This window comes from Sodiomyces alkalinus (genome assembly GCF_003711515.1).
Source record: "Sodiomyces alkalinus F11 unplaced genomic scaffold SODALscaffold_6, whole genome shotgun sequence".
In the NCBI taxonomy this organism is placed as follows: Eukaryota; Fungi; Ascomycota; class Sordariomycetes; order Glomerellales; family Plectosphaerellaceae; genus Sodiomyces; species Sodiomyces alkalinus.
The window spans coordinates 152836-176744 of NW_021167084.1; the positions used below are offsets into that span (position 1 = coordinate 152836).

Sequence of the window (23909 nt, forward strand, 5' to 3'; positions counted from 1 at the left end):
AATGACTGTCGGGAATGGGGCCCGCCCAGTAGAGTTGTCCAGACTCGTCCAGGGCATCAAGGAGGAGCCCCTGGGGAAGAGTCTAGAACTGGCACGGGCCGGCGTGGCCCGATCGTCTTGGCCAGATTGGGTGCTCATTCCCGTTGGGACAGCTGGAGTCTGAGCTGTGAAATGCGATGTAATTATGTACGGATTCAGATGGAAGCTTACGAACTAGGCTGGGTACTGTGGCTCCAGGCGTCAGGGGCGCAGATTGCAGAAATGAAGCGCGTCGTAGGCTCTGCAGGTCTTCTGCATGTGGGTTTCAACATTGGCACTTTTTTCCTCTTTTTCCTCTTTTTCCCCTCCACATAGTCTCGTTTCTTTCTCTCCTCCTTTCGATCCGTTCTCCCTTTGTTCACCTTGACGGGAGTCACATAATTTGAGCTCTTTAGCTGTCTTTACCGACAGACCACCATTACCGCAGGTCCTTGTCTCTCAATTCTTCGGATTGCTCTCGGAGGTCTTTTCCATCGCTTGTTCCTATTATATCCCATCGCGAGGTGACCCATCGGTTTTCATACGTCTGGCAGGACCAGGCTTCCACCCCCCTCACGCTCATATACTTACACACACTTCGACTGCCCCTTTCGCAACTGCACCTCATCACCTCATCATGTCCGAAGAAGGAGGCCTGCCCAACCACTCTGGTGGTCGCGGCGTCACTAGTGAGAAACGTACAGAAAAGGACGAAAACAACACCCAGACCACCTCCGAAAACAACACCCAGAACCAGAGCCAGAACGAAAAGGACAAAGAGATGCACCGCAAACTCGCTACACTAGAACCGCTACAGCCACCCAAGGAACCCCAGACAACCGTCCATGTCTTCGACATCGCCTCCCCCGCCCTCCCCCCGACCTCCCTCAACTACTTCAGCCGCGACGACACCACCATGGAACTCGGCGACTACTTCACCGGCCCCCGCGACATCCAGAAACACTCCAAGTGGCCCCTCTTCCTCCAAATCCACGGCTCCATCCTCCCCAAGGTCGTCCTCCCCTTGACCATCCTCAGCCTCTGGGCCGCCGCCGTCACCACCGTCTCCGAACTCGTCCACGAACTCGGCGTCCGCTCCATCCTCCTCACCGTTCTTGGTTTTGTCGTCGCCCTCGGCCTCTCCTTCCGCTCCTCCACCGCCTACGAGCGCTACAGCGAAGGCCGCCGCTACTGGGCCCAGCTCATCTTGGCCACCCAGACCCTCGCCCGCGTCATCTGGGTCCACACCAAAGACCACCCGGACCTGCCCCGGAAGCAGTCCACCCTCCGCCGCATCAGCTGCCTCAACCTCCTCCTCGCCTTCGCCGTCGCCCTCAAGCACAAGCTCCGCTTCGAGCCCTACACCGCCTACGACGACCTCCAGCACCTCGTCGCCCACCTCGACACCCTCGCCCGCGCCGCCACCGAGGCCGACCCGGACGCCGCCACCACCGCCCCGCAAAAGTCCTTTTACAAGGAAGTCGGCGAGTACCTCGGCCTCGCCTTTGCGGAATCCAACCCGCGCAAGCGCATCAAGAAGGCCTCCCGCCCCCTGGGCAACCTGCCCCTCGAGATCCTCTCCCACCTCTCCGTCCTCATCGACGCCACCGTCGACGCCGGCCAGCTGCCGACCCCCATGCACCAGACCCTCGCCTACAACAACCTCACCGTCCTCAACGACATCCTCACGGGGACCGACCGCGTCCTGACCACCCCGCTCCCCATCGCCTACAACATCGCCATCGCCCAAATCACCTACCTCTACGTCTTCCTCCTCCCCTTCCAGCTCCACCGCGACCTCGGCTGGATCACCATCCCCGCCTCCCTCGCCGCCGCCTACATCATCCTCGGCTTCCTCCTCATCGGCCGCGAGCTCGAGAACCCCTTCGGCCACGACGTCAACGACCTGCCCCTCGAGGCCTACTGCCAGCAGATCGCCCAGGAGCTCGACGTCATCGCCTCCATGGACGTGCCGCGCCGGGACCCTTACGGCGTGCTGGTCGAGAATGCCAAGAACCTGCCGCTGTACCCCGTCAGCATGGCCTCGTGGGATACGTGGGCGAGGCGGCCCGAGGCGAATATCTGTGATGTGATCCGCCGCAAGCCGGACATTCTGTTCCAGTCGCGCAAGAAGACGGACGAGGAGAGGGCGAGCGCGAGGGCCAGGGACGAGCCTTTGGGGCGGTCGAGGACCCGGGAGCAGGGTTCGGCTAGCAGTGGCACTTTGCATGGTGATCACCACGTCTAGAGGGCGTGTCGTTGGAGTTCTTTTCTCCTATCTTCTTTTTTTCTTGGCTGTCTATCATCTGCGGCGAACATGATTTTACAAAGCAAAGGGACAACATAAGCGAGCATTTTCTTCTATGGAACAGGACGGGATGGGGTTTGAAAAGCATCATCTGGTTTGGCTTTAGGATTGCAAATCTTGAGAATCAATTTGATACCATCTTGATATTAACTAAACAGATCTCTTTTGAAGCTACAGACATGCCACATTTTGACTGTAAGAGCCAAGTACACGTTCAACAATCTCCAAAAATGACGCCCCATCCTATCTATTCGCAAAAGGGTATATAATCCACCATTAATCAACTCTCTTTCCATGACCAATACGCTGGACATTCTTCTCCGCTACAGAATCCCCAACCCCCCCTGGTGCGGACTTCTGCTCGGGCTCGGACTCCCCCGCCTCCTCGCCGGACCCATGTACGCCCGGTGCAGCATCCTCTTCCACTCCGTAATCCGCTGTATCGCACCCTCCACTATAATCTCCCCCACCTGCAACTCCTTCTCCAGCGCCGGCACCGTCAGCCAGTTGTGGTTCGGCCCGCACGCCGAAGTGTGGCCCGGCGAGAAGCTGCGCAGCTTGATCGCGTTCTCCAGGCACCGCAGGCAGAACCGCGTGTCGATGCAGTACATGCACACCGCGTACGTCTCGTCCACCTCAAACCGCTTCATGCAATAGTCGCACGCCAGCGCCGGCGCGAACTCCCCCTCCTCCGAGAACACCTTCGTCAGGTTCATCTCGCCGCCCCCTCGCTTCGGCGAGACCCCCAGCCGCGGCGAACTGACCTGCCGGTCCGACCTGAGGCGGCCCCCCGAAGCATTGTTGCTGATGCTGTTGCTGCTGCTGCTGCTGCTGCTGCTCACCACCACCGGCTTGCGCGTCGACTGGCAGAGCGCCCTCGCGTTGGGCTCGTCCCCCGCTGCGATGAGGATCCGCTGGAGGTTCCGGATGCCAATCTCGTCGTTCTGCGGTTCGTCATCCTCCAAGATATCCAGGCTCTCCATCACGAGCGACGACGCCAGCTGTTTCGCCTCGTCGACCCGGTCGCGGAACCGGTAAAAGAGCACCAGGAAGATGGACGCCTCGTTGACGTCGAACCCGGCCATGTGCTGCGGCACGTTGCGGTTCTGGTACTTGCGCTGCTGCTCCTGCAGCTTCTCCAGCTTCGCCGTCCACTTGTCCACCGCCGGACTGCGCAGGCTACCGTCGCCCTCCTGGAGCGCCTTGAGGTAGTACAGGCTCGCGAGGTTTCGGAACGAGCTCGCGTACTCGACCCGCACGGCGATGCTGCCTCTTGGTCTGTACTCCTGGAAGCAGATGGCCTCTTGGATGATGATTGCCTTGTCGTATTCCTCCGCCGACATGTAGACGCGACCCAGCGCGTTGCGGAGGTAATACTCCTTGCGAGAGTTTATCTCTTCCTGCGCGATCTTGATGGCCGCTTGGTAGCGTCGCGCAATCCTGGCCGTCCGGTTCGTCCGCGCCGCCGCATCGGGTATCCAGTCTCTCGTCGCGTCGCTGGGGATCTGGTCGAGCAGGAAATAGACCAGCCGCGAGTATCCGTTCTCGGTGTACCTCTCGTCCAGCTCGTCGAGCAGCCTGGTAATCTCGGCCACGCGGTTGTTCTCGGCCAGGATCATCATAAGGGCGGCCTCGGGCTCGAAAGCCGGACAATCGTAAGCGTGCTTGATGGCTTCGCAGCAGTACGTGACGGCGCTCTCGACCCGGCCCAGCTTGCGGTAACACTGGGCAATCTGGTAGAGGTTCTTGTAAAACCGCCAACGCGCCGTGGTGTATTCCTGGTGCGTCTTGTATTTCTTCTCCCGCAGGTTCTTTTCCTCCACCACGTTGGACATGAGGTGGAGGTTGAGGGCCTTCTTGTAGTTGCCGGCCATGTAATAGCACACGCCGATGCGACCACACGTCTCGACGATGTTCCGGTCCAGTTCCATGGCACGGTCAAAGTTGAGCAGCGCCTGGTTGTGGTGGCCTAAGGTGAGAAGAGTGCTTCCGATCCTACGATACAAGTGACCCGTCTTGGGCTGCCTCGACCACAGTGCTGCCCTCTGCACTCGCGTCTCCGCCGGCACATCTTCCCAGTGGTAGACCGAGTCGGACCACTTGGCGCCGCGATCCATCATCGCCAGCGACTGCACGACGCCGAAACAGAAGAGTGTCGGGATGTACATGCCAAAGTCCTCCTTGAGCCAGGCCTGGGCGAATATCCTGCCGAAGGGTTCCAGGAGGCTCACGGGAGCAGCGACGGCCTTGGCCGCCCAGGCCCGACCCTCGTCTGCGAGGCCGCTTACGACGTCGGGGTCGGCCATCCAGGCGCGAACGACGTCGATGCCCTTGTCACTCCAAATTTCCAGGCTCTCCTCGAACAAGTTCGTCCAGGCCAGTATCACGGGCCGGTCGGTGAGCATAGTGTAGATCCGCTTGCCGAGGGTGGCCTTGGTGGGCGCCGGTAGAGCGGCCCGGTCGAGGTGGGCGAGATGTTCTTGCCAGTAGCGAGCTGCGTAGCGTTGAAGCGACAGTCCCTGGAAGCCAAACGAGGGGCAATCCGCATCGGTGAAAAGGCGGAGACACGTGTCTAGGACGTGCAGCTTGGCGGCGGCCGTGTTGAAGCCTATGGAAGGGTGGTTGGGAGAAGCGCGGATGTCGGTGGAGCAGTCGGCCAGGAAGAATTCGTGGACCGAGGCATGGAAGAAGGTCACCCATGTGGTCTCTTTGTTGGAATGGAACTCGACTTCCCTCTCGGCCTCGGACAGGTCAGGGCTGCGTCGGGCGGCGGGATCCAGGGCGTTATTGTCTTCGTCCACGTTGTTTCTCTCGGCGGCCAAAGCGCGTTGCTGCTGGTACCGCTCGACCAGGTCGGCGGTCGACAAGCCATCCTCGCGCTCCAGGGTAAAGAAGGAGGCGAAATGGGTCCGTAGGGATTCTTCCAGGTGCAGGGGAGGGTCGCCAAACTTGAGGGACAGGATGGCCTCGATCTGCTCCAAGGTCAGGGCGGTCTCGGCGCAGCAAACCCACTGCAGGACCTCGTTCAAATCGCGGGCGTCGGCCACGGTGATGGTCTCGGAAAAGCGAAGGATGGATTGACGAAGCATGCCGTTGATCTCCTTTGGATACGACTGCAACCTTTCGAGAACGCCGCGCATGTGGCGTTCCCGACTGAGCTCGGAAAGCATGAACTTGGCCAGGATAAAGAGGCCGTCGACCTGCTTGGCCATGACGCGAACAATCTCCATCTTCAACTCTGGCGACAGGCCCCGGAGGTTGTGGGCCTCGTTGACGCCGGCGACGATGTACGCGACGACGTCGTGGCCGTTCCTGTCCGGGGTGACGTGCAGGGTGCGCAGTTGTTGACCGCCGGTCGAGTCGTTCTGGAGCGGGGGCAGGACGATGTCGGAGATGGCGTTCCGGCCGATGAGAGCCACCTGGACACGGGTGCCCCCGGGGGACTGCTTATGGAGGGTGTCGAGGAGGGAGAGGAACTCGGTGAGCTCGGCCGGGTCGGCTTCGTCGAGGCCGTCGAGGATGACGTAAATGTGGCGCTTCCACTTGTCGCCGATGCAGGGCTCGACGAGGATGCGGCGGAAGGCGCTGGCGACGGTCTTGATGTCGTCGGAGCTGTGGAGGGCGCGGAGCAGCTGCTTGCCGTAAAAGACGTCGATCTCGCTGAGCTGGTAGGCAACGTCGCGGAGGGCCTGGACGACGGAGCGAGTTTCCGGGTCGGTGTGGCGGAAGAAGACGTAGCCGAGCATGTGGTTCGCGTCTTGCTCCTCGAGCATGCGGAGGCCCCAGCGGATGAGGCGAGCGGCGAGATAGGATTTGCCGCTGCCCATGTTGCCGCAGATCCAGAGAAAGCGGCAGCTGCCGTTGACCCACGCGTGGAGGGACGGGTCACGGAGAAGCCAGTCGCAGGTGTTGGGGGTGCGGGTGCGGTCGAGAACCTCGTACGTATCTTGCGGGTGGACGGAGGGACGGAGGATGTGGCGAAGGCGATCCTTGTTGGCAGAGAGAGCGGACTCTCGGGTGTCGGATCGCAAGGTCTGGACATTGATGTCGAGGCGGGACATCATATCGAGGAGGCGGTCCTGGTTGGACAGGGATTTCTTCACACCGGCCAGGCTCTCGGCGCCGACGAGGCGACCCTCGGCCTCGGTCAGGAGGGTCAGGCGGCGCATCGGCTCGTCCACGGGACTCCCCTTGCCGAAGAGACGCTTGAAGTAGGCCCTGAGGCGGCCCTGGCGGACCTCGGCGGCGGCGACGACGAGTATCTCGAATAGGGAGACGAGGATTTGGACGATCTTCTCGTGCAGTTCGGTGGAGAGGCGCTGGGAGAGGTAGAACTTGAGGCGGGCGGTGAAATCGCACAGCTTCTCGAACAGCTCGACGATGGAGTCGTAGCAGGACGAGACGTTCCTGGCGGTGTTGATGAGGTAGACGGCGGCGGCGAAGATGCCCTGGCTCGGTGGGAAGACGGCCTCGGCGGCGGCTTCGGCGAGGGTGCCGCCGATGAGCTCGAGGGGGCCCATAGCGGCGGAGAGGGCGTGGAAGAGCTTCTGGCGGCGGGCACGGAAGGCTTCGAACTGGTCGTTCTGGTGGTTGACGACATTGAGGAGGTCCTCGACGGAGCGCATGGGCGGGTTCAAGAAGTCGGCGAGATCCATGGGCTGGGCGCCGGACTGGCTGTATAGCCTTTGGGCATCGCGAAGGACGGCGGCGAACTGACGCTGCATGTTGCTATCTGCCCGCCGCAGGCTCTTCTGCAGGTCTTTGTCCTTGCCCTGGTCGTCGGCCATGGTGATGGCGAGCGACGGGGACGACCGAGAAGTGTGGTCAAGATGGAATGTTGTTGTTCTTGTTGTGTTGTTGTTGTTGTTGTTGTTTGTTTGTATGAGCTGAGGGGTGATTAGATGAGAGGAAGTCCGAAAATGGAGGGAAAAAAAGAAGAAAAAAAGAAGGAAGCTGAAGCAGAAGTCGCGGGGTGAGACGTGACGCACCTCAGTGGGGATATGCAAGGTAATGCCTAGTAGCCAAGCAGAAAGACGAAAGTGAGGGGCAATTGGATTGGAATTCCTCCGTCAGTGTGGCTCTTGTCGGGTCTCGTCTCTCTGGTCCACGAGAGGTCGGTCGAGGAGGATGTTGAACAGGGGAAAACAAGAAAGCTTTGCTTGGCCTCCTTGGCCCAGCAGGACCGGGGTGGGTTAGATAAATGTTGAATGCGGGATAGGAAAACGCAAAGGCGAGGCTTAAGAATGACGACGGCTCGGTCAAGAGAGCATGAAGGTGGTGGATGGGAAGAAGGCTGTGTGGGTGGGGTGTCGGTGTCGATGTGGTGGTGTCACTGGTGTGTTCCGGCACTTCATAGTAGGTCGCGTACTTCGAGTGAAACACGAGCGGAGGAAAATGATGTGTCGGGAGCGAGGATTTGACGGCTTGTGGTTCGCTCTAACTCGCCGAATTTTCCCAGGTCAACGGACAACAGAAGGGGGGGAAATGCCGGTCTGATGGACGGGTGTGGTTTCGGTCGGAAGCGAATGCAGAGTAGGAGAACCTGGGGAATCCCAGGCCGGTCAGTCAATCGACGATAATAGTAGGTTACTGTAGCGGGCCGGATGATGGGGATGGTGTCAGTGGGGTGTCAGGCGACTTGGCCGGCTTACCTATTACCTGCGAATATCCAGCAGGCAGCGGAGCGGTCCAAGCAGAGCGCGGTAACGCGGACCCAGACAGCGCTCAGGCAACAGGAAGCAGGGGGTGGTAAGGTGGCATGGCATTGGGTGGCCAGAAAGGACGAAAATAGGTGAAGCCAGTCAGCTGGTGGTTGCCTTTTGAGGCATTGTCGGTGCCCGAGAATGGATGCATATTCCTAAGCCCTCATATTCCGAATTCGTTCATCGTACATGTCGTAGATCTACCCGCGGTGGCTGAGTAGGTCCTCCAATTCATAATAAAGGGTCGTCTCCCATCAGAGGCCCACCATCACAGAGTCAATCCATCATAGGGTCAATCAACTGTAACGTGGGCGGTTGAGGCGTCATTATTGGCATAGTCGTAGCCGGCCGGCTACCGGCAAGAAGGGAATGTTGCAGCGGAGCGGCATTGAGGGCAGGCGACGACACCGCTGCCGATCATATCACGATCACGGCACAGCCGGCCGGCACGATAGAATTTGAGTCATCCCGAAGTTGTTAAGACGGGGCTCTGCCTCGTCCTCGTGATCGACGATGAAGGGGCGATAGAGTCGATGGCGACGTGGAAAGTGTTTGCCTGGGAAGCGATGCGATGGGACAAAGAGTAGGAGAAATGAAAGATGAGAGCTGAGCTCTGAGCTCTGAGACCGAGACGTTCTGAGGAGGCACCGTAGCTCGGGCAGATTACGCGTCCCAAAATGTACGAGGTACTTACTGTATTCGTACACTCCATGTCATGTGTTTGTGGACGTCATCACTGCTGGAACAGACAGTCAGAGCAGGCAAGAGCAACCTAGAAGGCAAGAGCAAGGCAAGAGCAAGGTACGGTGGAGTGGTCACTGAATTACCATGTTCGATGTGTCGTAGGGAAGGTGCCGCCCATAAGTACCTGCTTATAGGTACTGTACCTAGATGCCCTGAGTTCACCGACAGGTTTTCGACAACCACACCGAGGTCCCCACAACGACCCTCCTCATTGAAAATTTCTGCTTCTACCAAGTATTATGGTATTTTATTTCTTTTCTTTCTTTTCCATGCTCTGCCAAAGCCGGACACTTACTTCGAAAAAAAGAAAGAAAAATCATTTGAAACATTAATAGAGGTCTCGATAGTCGCCTCGAGAATGTGATTGGCCTTATCAAGCGCCTTAATCGATCTGGCGAGCTTCTGATTACGTGCTGTAACCTTATAGCCTTCGAGTTTGGCGAGTTCGATCAGTTCCGACGTGGTGGGAGCTATAATCGAACTCGCCAAACTCGAAGGCTATAAGGTGACAGCACGTAATCAGAAGCCCGCCAGATCGAGTAAGGCGCTTGACAAGGCTAATCACATTCTCAAGGCGACTATCGAGACCTCTGCCTATCAACAGGCCGTCAATTCTACGTTTGATGTCGAGCTATTTTGCATCGAGAATAACCACTGGTTTGCTCCAGGAAAAGGAACAATCCCCTTGGAAGCATCTTGGAAGCATCTTGGACTACTGCTCCCGGTGCTGTGTCCGAACAAGGCATTCAACAACAGGCCTCGCAGTACCACAACGTACTTCTTCAATTACACCATTCCGACGGCGAGGTTTTCTTTTCTGGTTTCTGTGTTCCTCGTTCCTCGTTCGGCGCCGGGCTGGCCGGGGCTTGGCGCTAGCTTCCCCGCCAGAGGTCGGAGGTCGGAGCGTTAGACAGACCTCTGTTAGACAAGAGTCGCGGTCTCCGGGGAGCCACACTGGGCAGTGGGCAAGGTAGTGGGCGTTGTGGGGAAGCACATCCACTGAATCTTCCGGCGAGGTCCCTCTACGGGGATTCCCCAGCGCTGCATGACGGAGTGTTGGGAAGCCCCCCCCCCTACTAATGACTGACCTGACGGGATGCAGGCGAGTGGCTTTAAATAGAACGCCACCTCAGAACCAACCGTTGGGGGCCGTTTCAAGCCACCGTCCACCAACGCACAGTCGGCCCAGGCCAAGACGTTCCACTATTCAACTATCCTCATTCAGTGCCGAAAGCGCCGCCGTCCATACTAGGAGGAGGAAGGGAAAGGAGTTCGACTTTGCCCATGCGACTCGCTGCGCGGGTGGACGCACTGGACGGGGACCAAGGGCACTATGGACCATGGACTGGACACCATGGACCCCTCCGCTCAGCTCGGGGAGGATCCCGCCCATACCGCATGTCTCCCTTGCGGCCTCCCGTTGGCCTTCTTTTCGGCCTGTCGGAACTTCGCGTTAACGTGACGCCGGATAACACGAGAGCGCGAAGAGGGGGACATAAGAATCAAAAGAATCCTGCCGAGCGTGTCGGGCTTTTAAGGATTATTTCCCCAACCTTCACAGGCCACATAAATTCATTATTCGCCATCTTCCTTGATACTCCTCCTGCTACCCTCTCCCTGCCGCCTCGCTCATTTTAGTTCAAGACCGAAGGCCGACATTGTCGATTGAGTTACTCGAAGATCAACGCCACCGTCGACGACCTGACGAAGCACCGAATACATTGGACTCGCACGTAATTCCGAAGACAGACTTGGCCATCGACCGACGATACGATACCTTGCTTCATTGAAGAGAACGAGGTGGTTAACACGAACCAAAGAGGGATCCCCCTTTGTGGAAAGAACATCATCTACAATGGCGACCAACGGCGATGCCTTGGCCGCTGCCGTCAATGGCACCAACGGCACTACCAACGGCACCACCAAGCCACACCTCCTCTTCTGCGCCCTCCCGGGTCCCGGACACACCCTACCTATCCTTCAGATCGCCGAGGAAATGGCCGCACGGGGCTACTCCGTCAGCTTCCTCGGCGGCAAGGAGTTCTTCCCCAAGATCGAGAAGATCGGCGCCGAGCCCATCGAAGCCGCTCCCTTCTTCTCCATGGACCTGTTCAAGATCCGCGTCGCCGTGCCAGAGGGCTTCCTCAAGCTGATCTTCGACATCGAGAAGGTCTTCATGGCCTACATCCCCACCGCCTTCCAGCAGCTCAAAGACGCCCTCGAGATGCTGCGCCGCCGCTACCCGGACCGCGAGGTCGTCGTCGTCCACGAGTCGTACTACTTCGGCGCCCTCCCCTTCATGCACGGCGCCCCGCTCCCGGAAGGCTTCGACAAGTTCCCCCGCACCCTCAACATCCACATCGGCCCCGTCTGGACCACCAGCAAGGACACCGCCCCCTTCGGCCCGGGCCTGCACCCGGACTCCACCCCGTCGGGCCAGGACCGCAACCGCCTCCTCAACGACCTCATGTACGGGCCCGACATGCTCTTCAAGTCCGCCACCGAGACCCTGGCCACCGTCATGACCGACGCCGGCGTCCCCGACTTTCCCGTCCGGACCCTCAACTTCCTCGACGCCGTCATGCAGAGCTACGACGTCACCCTGCAGCTCAGCGCCCCGAGCCTCGAGTACCACCGCTCCGACCTGCACCACTCCATCAAGTTCGCCGGTTGGCCGCCCGAGAAGCCCATCAGCACCGGCTTCGACTACCCGGAGTGGTGGGCCGAGGTCGTCCGCGGCGACAAGAAGGTCATCGCCGTGTCGCAGGGCACCGTCGCCACCGAGTACGTCAACCTCCTCATCCCGGCCATCCAGGGGCTCGCCCACCGCGATGATGTGCTTGTCATCGCCCTGCTGGGCTCCCGCGGCCGCACCCTCGAGGACGTCCCCATCCCCGCCAACACCCGCGTCGTCGACTACTTCTCCTACGACGTGCTCCTCAAGAAGGCCGATGTGTGGATCATGAACGCCGGCTGGGGTGGATTCCAGCAGGGCGTCGTCAACGGCGTCCCCATGGTGTTGGCTGGCAATACGGAGGACAAGCCTGAGGTTGCGGCCCGGGCTGCGTACAGCGGCGTCGCTATTGATCTCAAGACGGGCAAGGCCACGCCTGAGGCCATTGCCGCCGCTGTGGGCGAGATTCTCGCGAATGACAAGTACAAGAAGCGCATTATGGAGATCAAGGCCGAGACCGAGGCGCTGCCGACCTATGATATTATCGAGGAGCACATCATCAAGGCGTGAGAGTCAAGACGTCACATGCACGACTAGGATTGGGACAAAAGGACAGACATGACAGCATTTTGCTATTCGAAAGCGATGAGGAGTTTGGGGGTTATACATGGTAATAATCACAATAGACGCTAGAGATTCCTCCTTGGATCTACTTTCATGAATTCGAAGACTTCTTTGACCAATATCGATTGTCCTACCGGACAGTTCCTCTCAGGAAAGGATCGTCTTTGAGCCTTTACTCTCGACGTGATGCATACCATCAACAACTGATTTCGAACAAAGAGCGGTGCTCTCGAACAAAACCTACACATTCGCCTTTCTCACAAACAGAACCGACTTTCAAAATCATCACCATTGTTATCATGACTATTCAGATCCAGTCCTATTGATTTAAACACCCCAGCATATCCATCTCCAGGTATAAATATAACGTCTCTCTGCCCATTATCAACCATCCTCGTTAACCATCCTCATCAAGGCACTCAGACACATCACCAACAAAAACACGCAACAAAAGTAAGTATGTTTCCTTCCTTTTGGTCAACCCGTTTTGGCCGGAACGCACCTGACAACCGTCTCCCAACTCTCCCCATCGAGCTCCGAGCGAACATCGCAAGGCAATACGTTAACAGACTCCGCTCAGAACTAGTATGGAACGATGACGGCGATGCCACCAACCAGTTCCTCCCGCCCCTCCGCCACATGCGCCGACCCATCTACCCCCACACCGAGTGGTGGGTGCCACCGCACGGCCGCATCATCGACGGCGCCGACCTACGCGACCACCCGAACGACAACACCCTCCCCAACCGCGTGGAAAACGACCCCCTCCGGCGCGAAGTCATGACCCACCTGAACCCGCTGCTGCGCACGAACCGCGAGATGCGCGAGCACACCGTGCGCTCCTTCTGGGAGGACACCTGGGTCAACGTCGAGATCACGTCGGGGCGGCACGGCACGCGGTTCCGCGAACTCGCCGACGGGACGCAAATCGCCATCCCCGTGTTCACGGCAGGGTCGGATAGCCGCATGGGCCGTCTCGTGCACCGGCTCGCGGATCCCGTGGTCGAATCGACGGCGCCCGTGCCCACGACCTCGCCGTACACGACGCTCGGTGAGCATATCCGCCGGTTGAGCATCCGGTTCGAACACGGCTTGCCGCCGTACAGCGGCCGGCAGGACGAGGTGGGGCCGTGGGACTTGCCGATGCTGCGGGAATGCATGCAGGAGCTGGTGAGGCTCACGCCCAACGTCCGCCGGCTGGAGCTGTTCTTCGACACGAACGATACCTTGCAGTACATGACCGAGAACGGCGTCTTGGACATTGTCACACAAATCTTGGACCAGCGGATTGCCCGCCGGGAAAGGGTCTTCTTGCGGTCCATCGTCATCCGTGGCGGCGACTGCCGAGCTTTGATCCTCGCCTGGCGCAGGCGGTATCCTGGACTTCGGATTGACGGGCTTATGTGGAATGTGAACCCGTACCTAATTATCCATTACCGTGATCGGTGGATATCGAATAACTTGCCTCGTCCTGATGCGCCTCCTCGGTGGGTTAGAGACGACGAGGAGGTGTTGGAGGAGGAGGGATAGGCTTAGCTACTCGCGCCTCTTCTAATCTTCTATAGGTAAGTCTCCCCTGAATCATATGAAGAGCGTTGATCCCCATCTAGGTAGGTTTTGACAGTCAATAACTCAATTACCCGAATGGAACCCACTACGAATCAATGAAAGTCCATCGATACACAACTCAATAGAATAAAAGACATGTATGAAGATTTATACCTGAATATGTGACTGTGAACGTATGAATCAGGCGTCTCTCAACTCCCAGAGCCATACGTGACAATGAAATAAGACGAGAGAATTCATGTGCATGGAGGTCTTGAGCACTAATCCAACTGGTACCGAAGTATTATAGAAAGGTGACCATGAGAGCTGAAGAATGTGTATAGCCTGTATCGTAGAACAATGTGATTGTATGCCCCTGAGTCGGGGGGGTTCTGAGGCATCGTCGACGACCAAGAGAGGATGCACTCAATTCCGATACTAGCACCGTTACACCTTGCATTGTACTTGATCCAATAGAACCATGACAGTAAAAAAAGATAAAGGTCTATAGTTTGTGAAGCCTTTTGTCGGAAAGGGGAATGTCCAGTGGGGAGAGCGAGGAAGAGGTAAAGGAAGAGGAAAAAGAAGAGGAAAAATAAAAAGAAAAATAAAAAGGGGAAGTAGGTACCTCCCGTCTTACCAATCCACTGCTTACGTAATGGGGAGTCGCGTAGTCGCGTTATCGCGAATTTTTGGTTATCACAATGCCCCAGTACGTACCGTACATAGCTCGCTGAAATCTTTCCTCCCTATCACCACCCTCAAGACAAACCCATCGCCACAATGGCCACCACATTACTTCCCTTCCTCTATCAAACGAGGACCCTTTTACGCGCTGGCGCGAGACTCCCACGAGTGACACTCACAGTCACTCCACGTTCACGTCCCCTCCACACATGCCACCGCCTGGCTCGTCAACCGCGAGACGACGACCTCGAAAACGTTCCCTTCCTCTGGGACGAAAAGTCCGAACAGGCCTACAAAGATGAACTGGCAGCGAAGAGTGGGAAGAGGTACAGGTACACTGACGACGATGCCCGCGGCGAGGATGCCGTGTCGTCGACCATCACGCCAGCGGAGGAACGGACCTTTCGCGAAATCTTCACCAACATAGCCCGCGGCAGCGTTGCCCGAGCTGCTTCCGTCACCCTTGCCAACCCCGAGGAGACCAAGAAGACTCAATTGCGCATTCTCGACATCCTGCGCGATGCCGCCGGCGAAGGGGTCCGCAAGACTGGTTCCTCGGCGGCCGCCGATGAGCGCCACACCATCCATCTCGATACCGACGCCGAGTCCATCCCGGAGTGGATGATGAAGTACCCTCCCTCGCTGCGCAGGTCTGCTCGCGCCGCTTTCGATCCCCTGGGTGCTAGTCGTCGTCGTACGCAGTCGGTACGCGGGGAAGAGGAACTGGAGCAGGAGCAGGAGCAGGAGGAACACGTCGACCCGGAGGCCACCCAGCCATCTGCGGAACATCAAGCAATCCGCGACCAAGCCGTTCAGCGGATGGACGCCCTCCTCCGCGCATGCCGGACCGATTTCGAGGTGTGGGATCTCCTAGAACGGGAGGTCTTCTCCATGACGAAGCGTCTCGGTATAATGGACCCGGGGTCACAGCATGAGTCCACCGAACCGCCAGCCGCTCCTGAGAACGACGCGCCGCAAAGCGCTTCCGCTACCCCAGAGCTCTCCATCGAGATCCACGGACCTCTCTACTCCGTCCACCTCCTCCAAAGCCTCCGAACTCTCGACGGGGGGTTTTCCCGCCCTTCGCCGCTCGCTCTGAGCATGCTCCCCCGCATCCGCGAGCTGGGTCTCGCCTCGTACGTCCTCGGCGCATCGACGCCCTTCTACAACGAACTCTGCGCCATCATGTGGCGCCGCCACGGAGATGTGCGTGGCGTCATCGCCCTCCTCCGGGAGATGATGTACGTCGGCTTGAGCTTCGACCAGGATACCCTGGACCTGGTGCACGAGATGGAGACGGCGCTGGACGCGATGGGCCAGGACGGCGCGCGGCCTTTCTCCAAGGTGCTGGCCACGATGCCGGACTACAGCATCGATGTGCAGTCGCAGCTGGCCAAGCTTGCCAACAAGGTTGAAGCGGCCGTTCGACTGAGATAGGATTCGGGGGACGCTATCATTGTATTATTACCCTCAACTATCATTACCATACCATACTGCTACCATAACTGAAACATGCTCATCGTGCGAGGCGGCAGCTAAATGGTACAAAACTTATATATATATTGTACGAATACTCCCTGTTTTTACTATACCATGGTCACGATTCAGGACAGCTTCGCACCTTATTAGCCTTTTGCCATTCTACGTGTACCTAGGACGTCCCCCAGGAACGCCTAGGTTTGTCCACCTGCGCATCAGGGTCTCCAGGTCGGCCTCCTCTAAGACGTCGTACTCCGTAGGGAATCCAAGGCCGGGGTCTTCTAGCTCGTCTTGTGGCTCGTACCCTGACGGGGCATTATTGAAGCCGTACCCTGACGGGACATTATTAAAGCCGTCCCCTGACGCGGCATTATTAAAGCCGAAGTCCAAACGACCCAAATTTTCTCGCGATCTGGCAGCCCTAGGAGGAGGGATCCGGCTTGCTTCTATGCCAACAGTTTCGGGTTCATGTACCCTACTTCTTGGAGCCGTATGGCTCATCATCCGGGTTTGTATGCGGATGTGATTCCCATTGTCGGGCACATAGTCGCCCAAGAGCACCATCCTCAGGGACGCCCCCGGCCGGACAAGGGTCGGCCAGCTGGCCTCTGCGATAAAGGTCCCCGTTGCTAGTTGGAAGTAAAACTCGCCTCGGTCTACTCGCTTTCTGACATCGGGGACGTCCCACGGCAGAGCGGTTATGTGCTCTCCGGTATCCTGCAGCCAAAAGCCTGGTCAGCTTCAAAAAAGCATGAGTAGCACGGAGGAGAGGAGAAAAAGGAACACGTACCGCCAATGTCGAGACTGCTGCATGTGGGAAGCGCCAGGTCCGTCCCATGGGATCGGTCAAGTGGACATACTCTGCGCTTCCCGCGACGGCGAGGAAGACAAGCAGGCTCGCCTGTCGGGGGAAGGCGGGATGACTGCGCGTCTCCAAACCGACACAGGTCCTCTTCCGCCCATCCAGTCGCACGGTCGTCGAGATGACGTGCTTCACAACTCTGCGGCCTTGCGAGCCTTGCGCCATGTATTCGTCCCACGCGGACTTGTTTCCCCGCCTCCGATGGAGCCGCTGCAGTTCATCGACGAGGACGTGGCGAGTGAAAGGTAGTTTCGTCGGGGCCCTTGCCAGCTCCAGCTCCAGCTCCCACTCCGACTCCGTCTCCGTCTCTAGCCTTCGCCACACCCCTATCGCGAGGTAGGCCTCGAGCTCGACGGCTTGGTCGTCATGTTCGAGGACCAGGGCTCTCCAGATTGCGCCGTGGCGGTCGAATAGTTTGTGGATCTGGATGGGAAGACGGCGGAGGAGCCTGTCCGACAGCTTTCGGGGTTCTTGATGCTCGTCTGTTGAGGGTCGTCCGCCGTAGAGTGTTGGTGAAGAGGACGAAGCGTTTGTAACCGGTTGAGCCGGTTTAGCTGCTTCCGCACTATTTTGAGTAGGGCCCTCTTCTTCCATAGTATGCTGACCCTGGCCCTCTTCTTCCCTCTTATCTTGGTCTGCGCGTTCTCTCTCGTCGCCTTGGTCCTAGCCATGAGCTTGATTGTTCTCATCCACGTTCGCCGGCATGATCCCGTCCTCAGCTGGGCCCGTGTCCTGAGTTTGACCCGATGCTTGTTGTCTAAGTGTTGTCAGTTGTGTCTGCTCGCGTCAAGAACCAAAATAAAGAGCCCACATGCATGCTCTACCTTGTCCGTCACAACTCGGGATAACTCACAGCTTTATGGATTCATTCGGCTCAGACCTCGGTCTCTCCGCTGGAGTCTCGGTCGATGCTCGGCGCCCGGGGTTAGGATAGCGGCTGCGCCGTCTCTCCCTGCTATACTCCGACCTTCGCGCCTGCAGGCGTTCCGCCATGCGCGTGAGCGCAATGCGCTCTTTCTCGCTGCCTGATGAAGACGCGTTTGCTACCCTACAAGTTTCCAATCGTCAGCACTGGTTCTACACGTACACAATGAGTCTATGACTATGCATAATTATTGTGAGTCGCGGGTGAATTGTGATTCTCAATGAGATACTGAGGCGTCTGGTGACTCTGGTCGTAAAAGCTCACCCCAGCTGGTATCGCGCCAGGGTTCCTATCTGCAGGTGCAGCACCAGGCTCATACGCAGCCACCGCAGTTCCTCCTGACACGCCTTCACCCGAGGCTCGACCCAGGGCCACTTCAGGTTCCGACCCAACTCGGCGAGCCGCGCAAAGGTGATGTCGCTGATGCCCAGCTTGGCAACGATGATCCTGCGCCGTTCCGAAGGCGGCGCGGTGGCGCTCACGATGACGTGAATAATGGCCCTGTACGTCTTCTCGCACCGGAATGCCAGGGATTCAATGTCGCGCCGGCCTTGCTCTTTGAACACGGTGACGGCAGCACGCGCCGCTTCCTCGGCGGCCTTGTCGGCGTCGAGTATGTCCTGGAGCTGTTTGAGCGCGGAAGCCGTCGAGCCCACGTCGGCGGTGAGGGCTTCTATACGGTCTGCGGCGCCGGCGACGACTTCGACGTAGGTTTGCAGGGTCGTGGCTAATTGGAGTCCAAAGGAAACAACACCAACGATCAACCCAGCTGTCTCCATGTTTCTTCTCACCTGTTGAGGCTGCGATCCTGCGGCGGGTTGTCCTGGGTGGAGCTGTGGCCCGCGGTGGCCACACTGGTCTGAAGGCCAGGAGGCTGTGTGACACCTGAGTTGATTATAGGGAATAATTAGGAGGGTGAACGCTGTGCGGCTGAAGGTGATGGTCTTACACGTGTACAGTGTTGACAACGACATGCATGAACAGCAAGCGAACGAATCAAAGAGATTCCCTCATTTCCCGTTCTGTTCTCTTTCGTGCCGATCTGAAAAGACGACAGGTCCAGTGATCAAACTCATTCTAGCTAAACAACAGACTAAATAGATATGGCCAAAGGAATGGTAGTTCCTTCATGTTCATAGAAGTTGGATCTTGAGATTGGAGGTCAGCTTAAGGTCAGACTCTGAGACTTATTACTTCAACTCCCGAGTGTTGATCTGATGGCTCCTAGGCCTCGACCGGGTAGGTATTTAGATCGTCGCAGCTAATCGGCAGACGTTTCTGAGAGAAGGAAGCAGACGGAGGACCGAGCGATGTACAGAAGACACAAACGCCTCCATTGCCTCCACCTACATGTAACGTAGGTAGCTTTGAAATAGTAGCAGAAATTCATGACCCTTCGGCGTTCGTGTTCGCCAAATCGCCCTATTGCATCCTATCTCGCGACTACCGTAACCTTACTCGGACTCCAGGTATAGATGGCGATTGGCAGGAATTTACTTCGTTTACGCGTGAAAGCATTAAGGAAGTGGGGGATTCGAGAAGTCCGAGGAGCGACGTTACCATTAAATAGGGCCCCGCTTACCCACAAGCTACGGCCCGTGACGGGATCGCTTCCCGAACCAAAGTACCACTTGGTTATCCCGACTGCCATGGACCCATGGTACATTACATTGTACCCTTTCCGAAATCCCATCGTCCACATACAACTACTTCATAAAATCGTAAACCGTTGTCTTTGGTCAATGGAAGGGAGCAGCAGGTATGATCATGATGACTCGGCTTGAGACCCGTCGTTCAAATGTGTATCGGGATTACCAAGTACTATGAAGTACGTACGGTACCTACGATATGATTCGGGCTTAAAGAGCGTCTGTCTACAGATACCACCGGATCGAGCAAATGTGGGCGAAAGGAAGGAAGAAGTAAATGCAGTTGTTCAGCTGGAAGTACTGGTATCTGCATCTCGACCCGGGCCACAAAGCTACCTTACCTACCTAAGGTACCTAACCTTACCTTACGTCAGTCTTGGTACCAAGCTCATGTATACAGTGTCGAGGACAATATTCACGCGGTATGCACGGACTAGGTATGGCATTTGTTGAATTGACGGGAGCGTGCTTACAGGGAGCGTTAATTCAGGAAATATATGATTATATTATCTATAAAAGAGAAAGAAAAAGGGGGCGGGTATACGTGTTCTAAATATATCTACTACCTTCTAAGCGAGGATAATAGGGCACCTCTAACTAATAGGAGAGTACTATACCGTGGCTCACGTAATAGAATATAATATACCCCCTAATTATTACGCCGTGATTAGCGGAATAATTAGTTAGCCTAACCTTAACCTAGCCTTATTTTTAACCTTAAAATAGCCTTAAAGGGTCGTAGAATACCCTTAATATCGAGTTAAAAGGCAGGAATAAAAGCTATAAAATAATAAAAATAATAATAATAGTAGTAAATAATAAAGGAAAAGTGCTATTAATAGTAGTAGTAAATAGGTGATAGTAAGGCCTTCCGTAGATAAATTAAAGGCGTTATGCCGGTGTTTTAGAGCTTTTGGATTCTCTCTCTTATAACCCTTATTCCGTTGTTTTTAAGGAATTTAACGATTTTTAATCTAATTTTTCCAAATTTTCCTATTAATAGTAATAAAAATAATAATAACATCGATATAGTAAGTATCGGAGCTTTATTTTTAGTGGCGCGTGCTAACTAGTAGCGTCGTTTAGGCTCCCCCCACCCTCTCGGCCGTTACCTATACCGCGGTAGCTAAGAAAGCCTCGGCTAATAGTATAAAGAAGACTAAGGGCAAAGCCGGCACTAAGAAGGGTGCTTCTATAAGTTATTTCTAAGCATTAGTCTACGATATCTCTGCTCTATTCTAAGCTAACTCCTTAGAAGACTACTAAGGGTAGTAATAATAATAATGAAGATACCGAGGATAATTTTATTCCGGTTCTATTTAATCCGCCCTACTTAGAATACGTAAAGGGTATTTATTCGGGGAAATAGCGTTTATTTAATTACTATATTTCCGTTCCTAACCGCTCCTATTGCTACTAAAAGTATAAGAATAGAAACTATATATACTACCCTCTATAAGTTCTTACCCCCTATCTAAGGCGCTTTATAATCGTGATCGTGTACTCTATTTCGTATTAGCTTAAAGATATATACGCTATTAAGTTTTACGACCGCTAACCTATACTTATAGTTTTACCGGCCTTATCTCCTTAGTTAAAATTCTTTTTAACTATATTATAGTCCGTAAAATTAATAAGGACTCGGAGGATAATAATAAAAAGGTGCGTTTATCGCTTTATATCTATAATTAAATACTCTAACTAACTAATTTCGCGTAGTTCTTCGCTAAACTTAAGTAAACGGTAAAGTTTATAATTTAACTAATAGAAGATGACGATAACGAGAAGTTCTTTAAGGAGGAGGAGCTTAAGGGAGCTTTTAACTAAGGTCCTAGTACGCCGACTACTATCTCTACCTCCTAGCTTACGGGGGTTATAATAGATATTTTACGGGAAGACGGTTTTATTATTACTCCTCCTAGTAAAGGAAATAGCGTAGATATCGCGTAGAATAGTGCTTAGGATAGTACTAATAAAGCTTAGTGAATTATCTAGTATACTTCTTCTTATATTTTAGGAATTACTTTTAGGTTTTAGTATAGTGTTTTAGTATTAGGATAACTATACCCTACGTTTTACTAAATTAACTAAACCGCCGGCGCGCGGTACGCCTAGGGCGCGGGAATTTCGACTTTAACTACTTCTTTCCACCCCCTCTATACACTAATTATATTAAGATATACTCGGAAGTTCTTAAATTTTTATCGTGGAAGTGCTTTTATTAATCCGTCCGCTAGTATTAAATTCGTAGTAAGATATACGACTCTAAATAATCCCTTTACGTTCTCCTACCTTACCTAAAAGCGCTATATATCTATATAGCGAAGCCTAGTCTTAATTCTAAAGCTATCGTTAACTATTAGGCGTCTCGTTTACGTGTTATTATAGTGGATATCCTAAGGAGATTCTGGATTGAAGCGTATTTCGACGAAAAGACGCTTTAAACCTATTATTTCCTTCGCCACTTACTCTAAAGCGAGTAGCTCTACTTCGGTTATAGACGTTATTACTATTATTTACCTTATTACTTTCTATATAACTGATCCACTAAATAGGCTAATAAGGTAACCCTATAAAGATCTTCGTGTATCTAAATTATCTATAAAAAAGGCGTCGCTTATAATAACTATCGCCTATAAACTAATACTTAATCCGTACTAAATTAAGAGGTCCCTTATTATAAATAAATAGCGGATAGCTTAGTCTACCACCTTATAGTACTCGGGAGAGGGGTTTCTAAGAAAGCGGGAAAGGATAAAGACGGCGAATACTATATTAGGACGTATTATAACTACTATATAAAGTATTAATCCGACCTTTTCTTAATAAGATTTAATCTTTTAAGCGATAGCTTTATCTTCTCTCTTCCGGTATTCTATAATTGGAATAGGGATTACTAGGTAGATATTTAGAGTATCTAAACTAAACCTAGCTACGATCTTTTCGATATATAAGTCGTGGGCGAGGAAAACCTTACGTTAAGGGCGATCTTAAGTAATCTTAATACCTAAAAACTAATCGACTTCCCCCTTTTCCGACACCTTAAACCTTATTTTAATCCCTTCGATAATCCTAAGGCCATTTATAATATTATCTCTATAAAATAGTATAAGAATATCGTCTATAAAGAAGATAATAAATACGTCTTAAGCCTTAGTGTAAAATAGGCACGGTTCTTCCTTACTAGCCTTTATCCCTAAGTCTATTAGAGTGGCCGCGAAGGTCTAGAACCATAGTCTAGGCGAGTCGTGTAGTTTATATAGTGCTTTATTAAGCTTTAAGCACTTATCGGGCTGCTTAAATCAATCGGGAAGTTCGTATATAACGGGCGTTCCTATTTTACTCCTTTAGACGTTAACGAAGGCGTTAACAATATTAAGTTACTTAATCTCTAGATTAAACTAAGTAGCTAGGGCTATAATAATATGAAAAGATCGTGTAGCGAGCATTACTATATAGGTTCCCTTAATTATTAAGCTCTCCTATAAGTCCCGTCGAATATATAAGCGTGCCTTATATTATTTAAGATATTCGTCTTAGTCGAACTTATAGATAAAAACCCACTTTAACAGAAAAGGCTTTAACTTCGCCTCTAAGCGCTTAATCTCCCTTTATATACGCTTCTTAATTAGCTTATTTACCTCTTTTTACGCGGTTTCCTTAAACTATTCACGTATCGGGTAGTTAGTAAGCTCCCGCTAATACCTTAGTATAGCCTTTAGGTAGTCTCGATAAACCCTGCCGTTAATTAAGGGCTTCAGTGACGTTATAGCCTCTCTTTTAGTATTCGAATAGATATTTATTTTAATATCGGCTACTCCGAGGATTATTAAATTAAAGGTTAGAAGCCCTTTTAGCCTATCCTAGCGCTTTTCTTATTAATTAGATAAGAAAAAGGTATAAGTTAAAGGTATATCTAGCTTTACCTAATATATCCGTGGATTAATCCAAATAGTCTTTCCTTAAGCACGGCGATCGGTGATTCTTATGCTAGCACGCGTTACTTCCTTTACTAGTATACTCTTTTTCCTTTAATAGGCGGTTACCTTAGGAGTCGGTCGGATAGGTAGTCTAGATCCGGACGCTATAGTATGGCTAATACCGTAGTGCGGATTAGGGGTAGCTAGTCCCTATACTATCGTCTATATACTCCTTTCTATAGTTAAAATCGTCGTAGTATCCGTATCAAGCTCTAGTATATATAATCCTAGCGTGTCGGTTATAGTGTCTTCTTTAGTGGCCGCTCCGTTATCTGATTAATTAGAAGAATTATTAATTAAAAGTTCCTCCGAAGACCACGGCTCTACGTTTATAATCTAAAGATTTCTACTCTAAGGATTAGGTATTACGCGTGGGGTTTAAAGTCCTGTTACGGGCGGTTCGGGTATATTAGGTATATTTAGTAGTAGCGACGAAGTGTTTAATTATACCTCTATTACTCTTACCCCTAAGTTTGAACCCGTGGACTATACTTATTCTCTAGAAAGTACGCTATTAATTAATCTACCCGGAGGGTGAGCCTATAGGATAAAGTCGTTATCTTTATTTTCTTATATTTCGTAAGTTATAAGCTAGTTCCTCGCCTCGGGCTTTAGGATCTATTCTGCTTCTTCGAGCTATAGTTTATAAAATAGCTACTCGTTAAACTATATATTACGCGTTATAATAACCTTCTAAAGCTATAGAATC

The 23909-nt window shown here is 53.7% G+C and overlaps 7 protein-coding genes across 7 annotated transcripts; 4 read left to right on the top strand and 3 right to left on the bottom strand.

Moving 5' to 3' along the window:
* The first annotated feature begins 288 nt into the window (after positions 1 to 288).
* On the top strand, positions 289 to 2598 carry SODALDRAFT_333545 (UPF0187-domain-containing protein). The gene has a single exon (XM_028612005.1). The coding sequence runs from the start codon at positions 656 to 658 to the stop codon at positions 2264 to 2266; it is 1611 nt and encodes a 536-aa protein (XP_028465598.1). The 5' UTR covers positions 289 to 655; the 3' UTR covers positions 2267 to 2598.
* On the bottom strand, positions 2458 to 7404 carry SODALDRAFT_174536 (NACHT and TPR domain-containing protein). Its single transcript, XM_028607016.1, has 2 exons — positions 7315 to 7404; positions 2458 to 7212 (listed from the first exon to the last, which is right to left on the bottom strand). The coding sequence occupies exon 2, from the start codon at positions 7111 to 7113 to the stop codon at positions 2650 to 2652; it is 4464 nt and encodes a 1487-aa protein (XP_028465599.1). The 5' UTR covers positions 7114 to 7212; positions 7315 to 7404; the 3' UTR covers positions 2458 to 2649.
* Positions 7405 to 10627: 3223 nt separating this feature from the next.
* On the top strand, positions 10628 to 12016 carry SODALDRAFT_278413 (UDP-Glycosyltransferase/glycogen phosphorylase; the record flags this gene model as incomplete). The annotated part of the gene is made up of 1 exon (XM_028608112.1): positions 10628 to 12016. The coding sequence occupies one exon, from the start codon at positions 10628 to 10630 to the stop codon at positions 12014 to 12016; it is 1389 nt and encodes a 462-aa protein (XP_028465600.1).
* Positions 12017 to 12477: 461 nt separating this feature from the next.
* On the top strand, positions 12478 to 13887 carry SODALDRAFT_333550 (hypothetical protein). The gene has a single exon (XM_028612006.1). The coding sequence runs from the start codon at positions 12530 to 12532 to the stop codon at positions 13598 to 13600; it is 1071 nt and encodes a 356-aa protein (XP_028465601.1). The 5' UTR covers positions 12478 to 12529; the 3' UTR covers positions 13601 to 13887.
* Positions 13888 to 14382: 495 nt separating this feature from the next.
* SODALDRAFT_333552 (hypothetical protein) lies at positions 14383 to 15896 on the top strand. Its single transcript, XM_028612007.1, has one exon. The coding sequence runs from the start codon at positions 14402 to 14404 to the stop codon at positions 15740 to 15742; it is 1341 nt and encodes a 446-aa protein (XP_028465602.1). The 5' UTR covers positions 14383 to 14401; the 3' UTR covers positions 15743 to 15896.
* Positions 15897 to 16259: 363 nt separating this feature from the next.
* On the bottom strand, positions 16260 to 18350 carry SODALDRAFT_324298 (hypothetical protein; the record flags this gene model as incomplete). Its single annotated transcript, XM_028609869.1, has 7 exons — positions 16260 to 16280; positions 16328 to 16515; positions 16575 to 16591; positions 16645 to 17309; positions 17340 to 17403; positions 17500 to 17694; positions 17836 to 18350. 7 exons carry the CDS (start codon positions 18348 to 18350, stop codon positions 16260 to 16262), a joined length of 1665 nt encoding a protein of 554 aa, XP_028465603.1.
* A 960-nt stretch (positions 18351 to 19310) lies between these two features.
* SODALDRAFT_360090 (hypothetical protein) lies at positions 19311 to 19666 on the bottom strand (the record flags this gene model as incomplete). The annotated part of the gene is made up of 3 exons (XM_028614229.1): positions 19311 to 19350; positions 19450 to 19527; positions 19590 to 19666. The coding sequence occupies 3 exons, from the start codon at positions 19664 to 19666 to the stop codon at positions 19311 to 19313; spliced, it is 195 nt and encodes a 64-aa protein (XP_028465604.1).
* Between the last annotated feature and the right edge of the window lie 4243 nt (positions 19667 to 23909).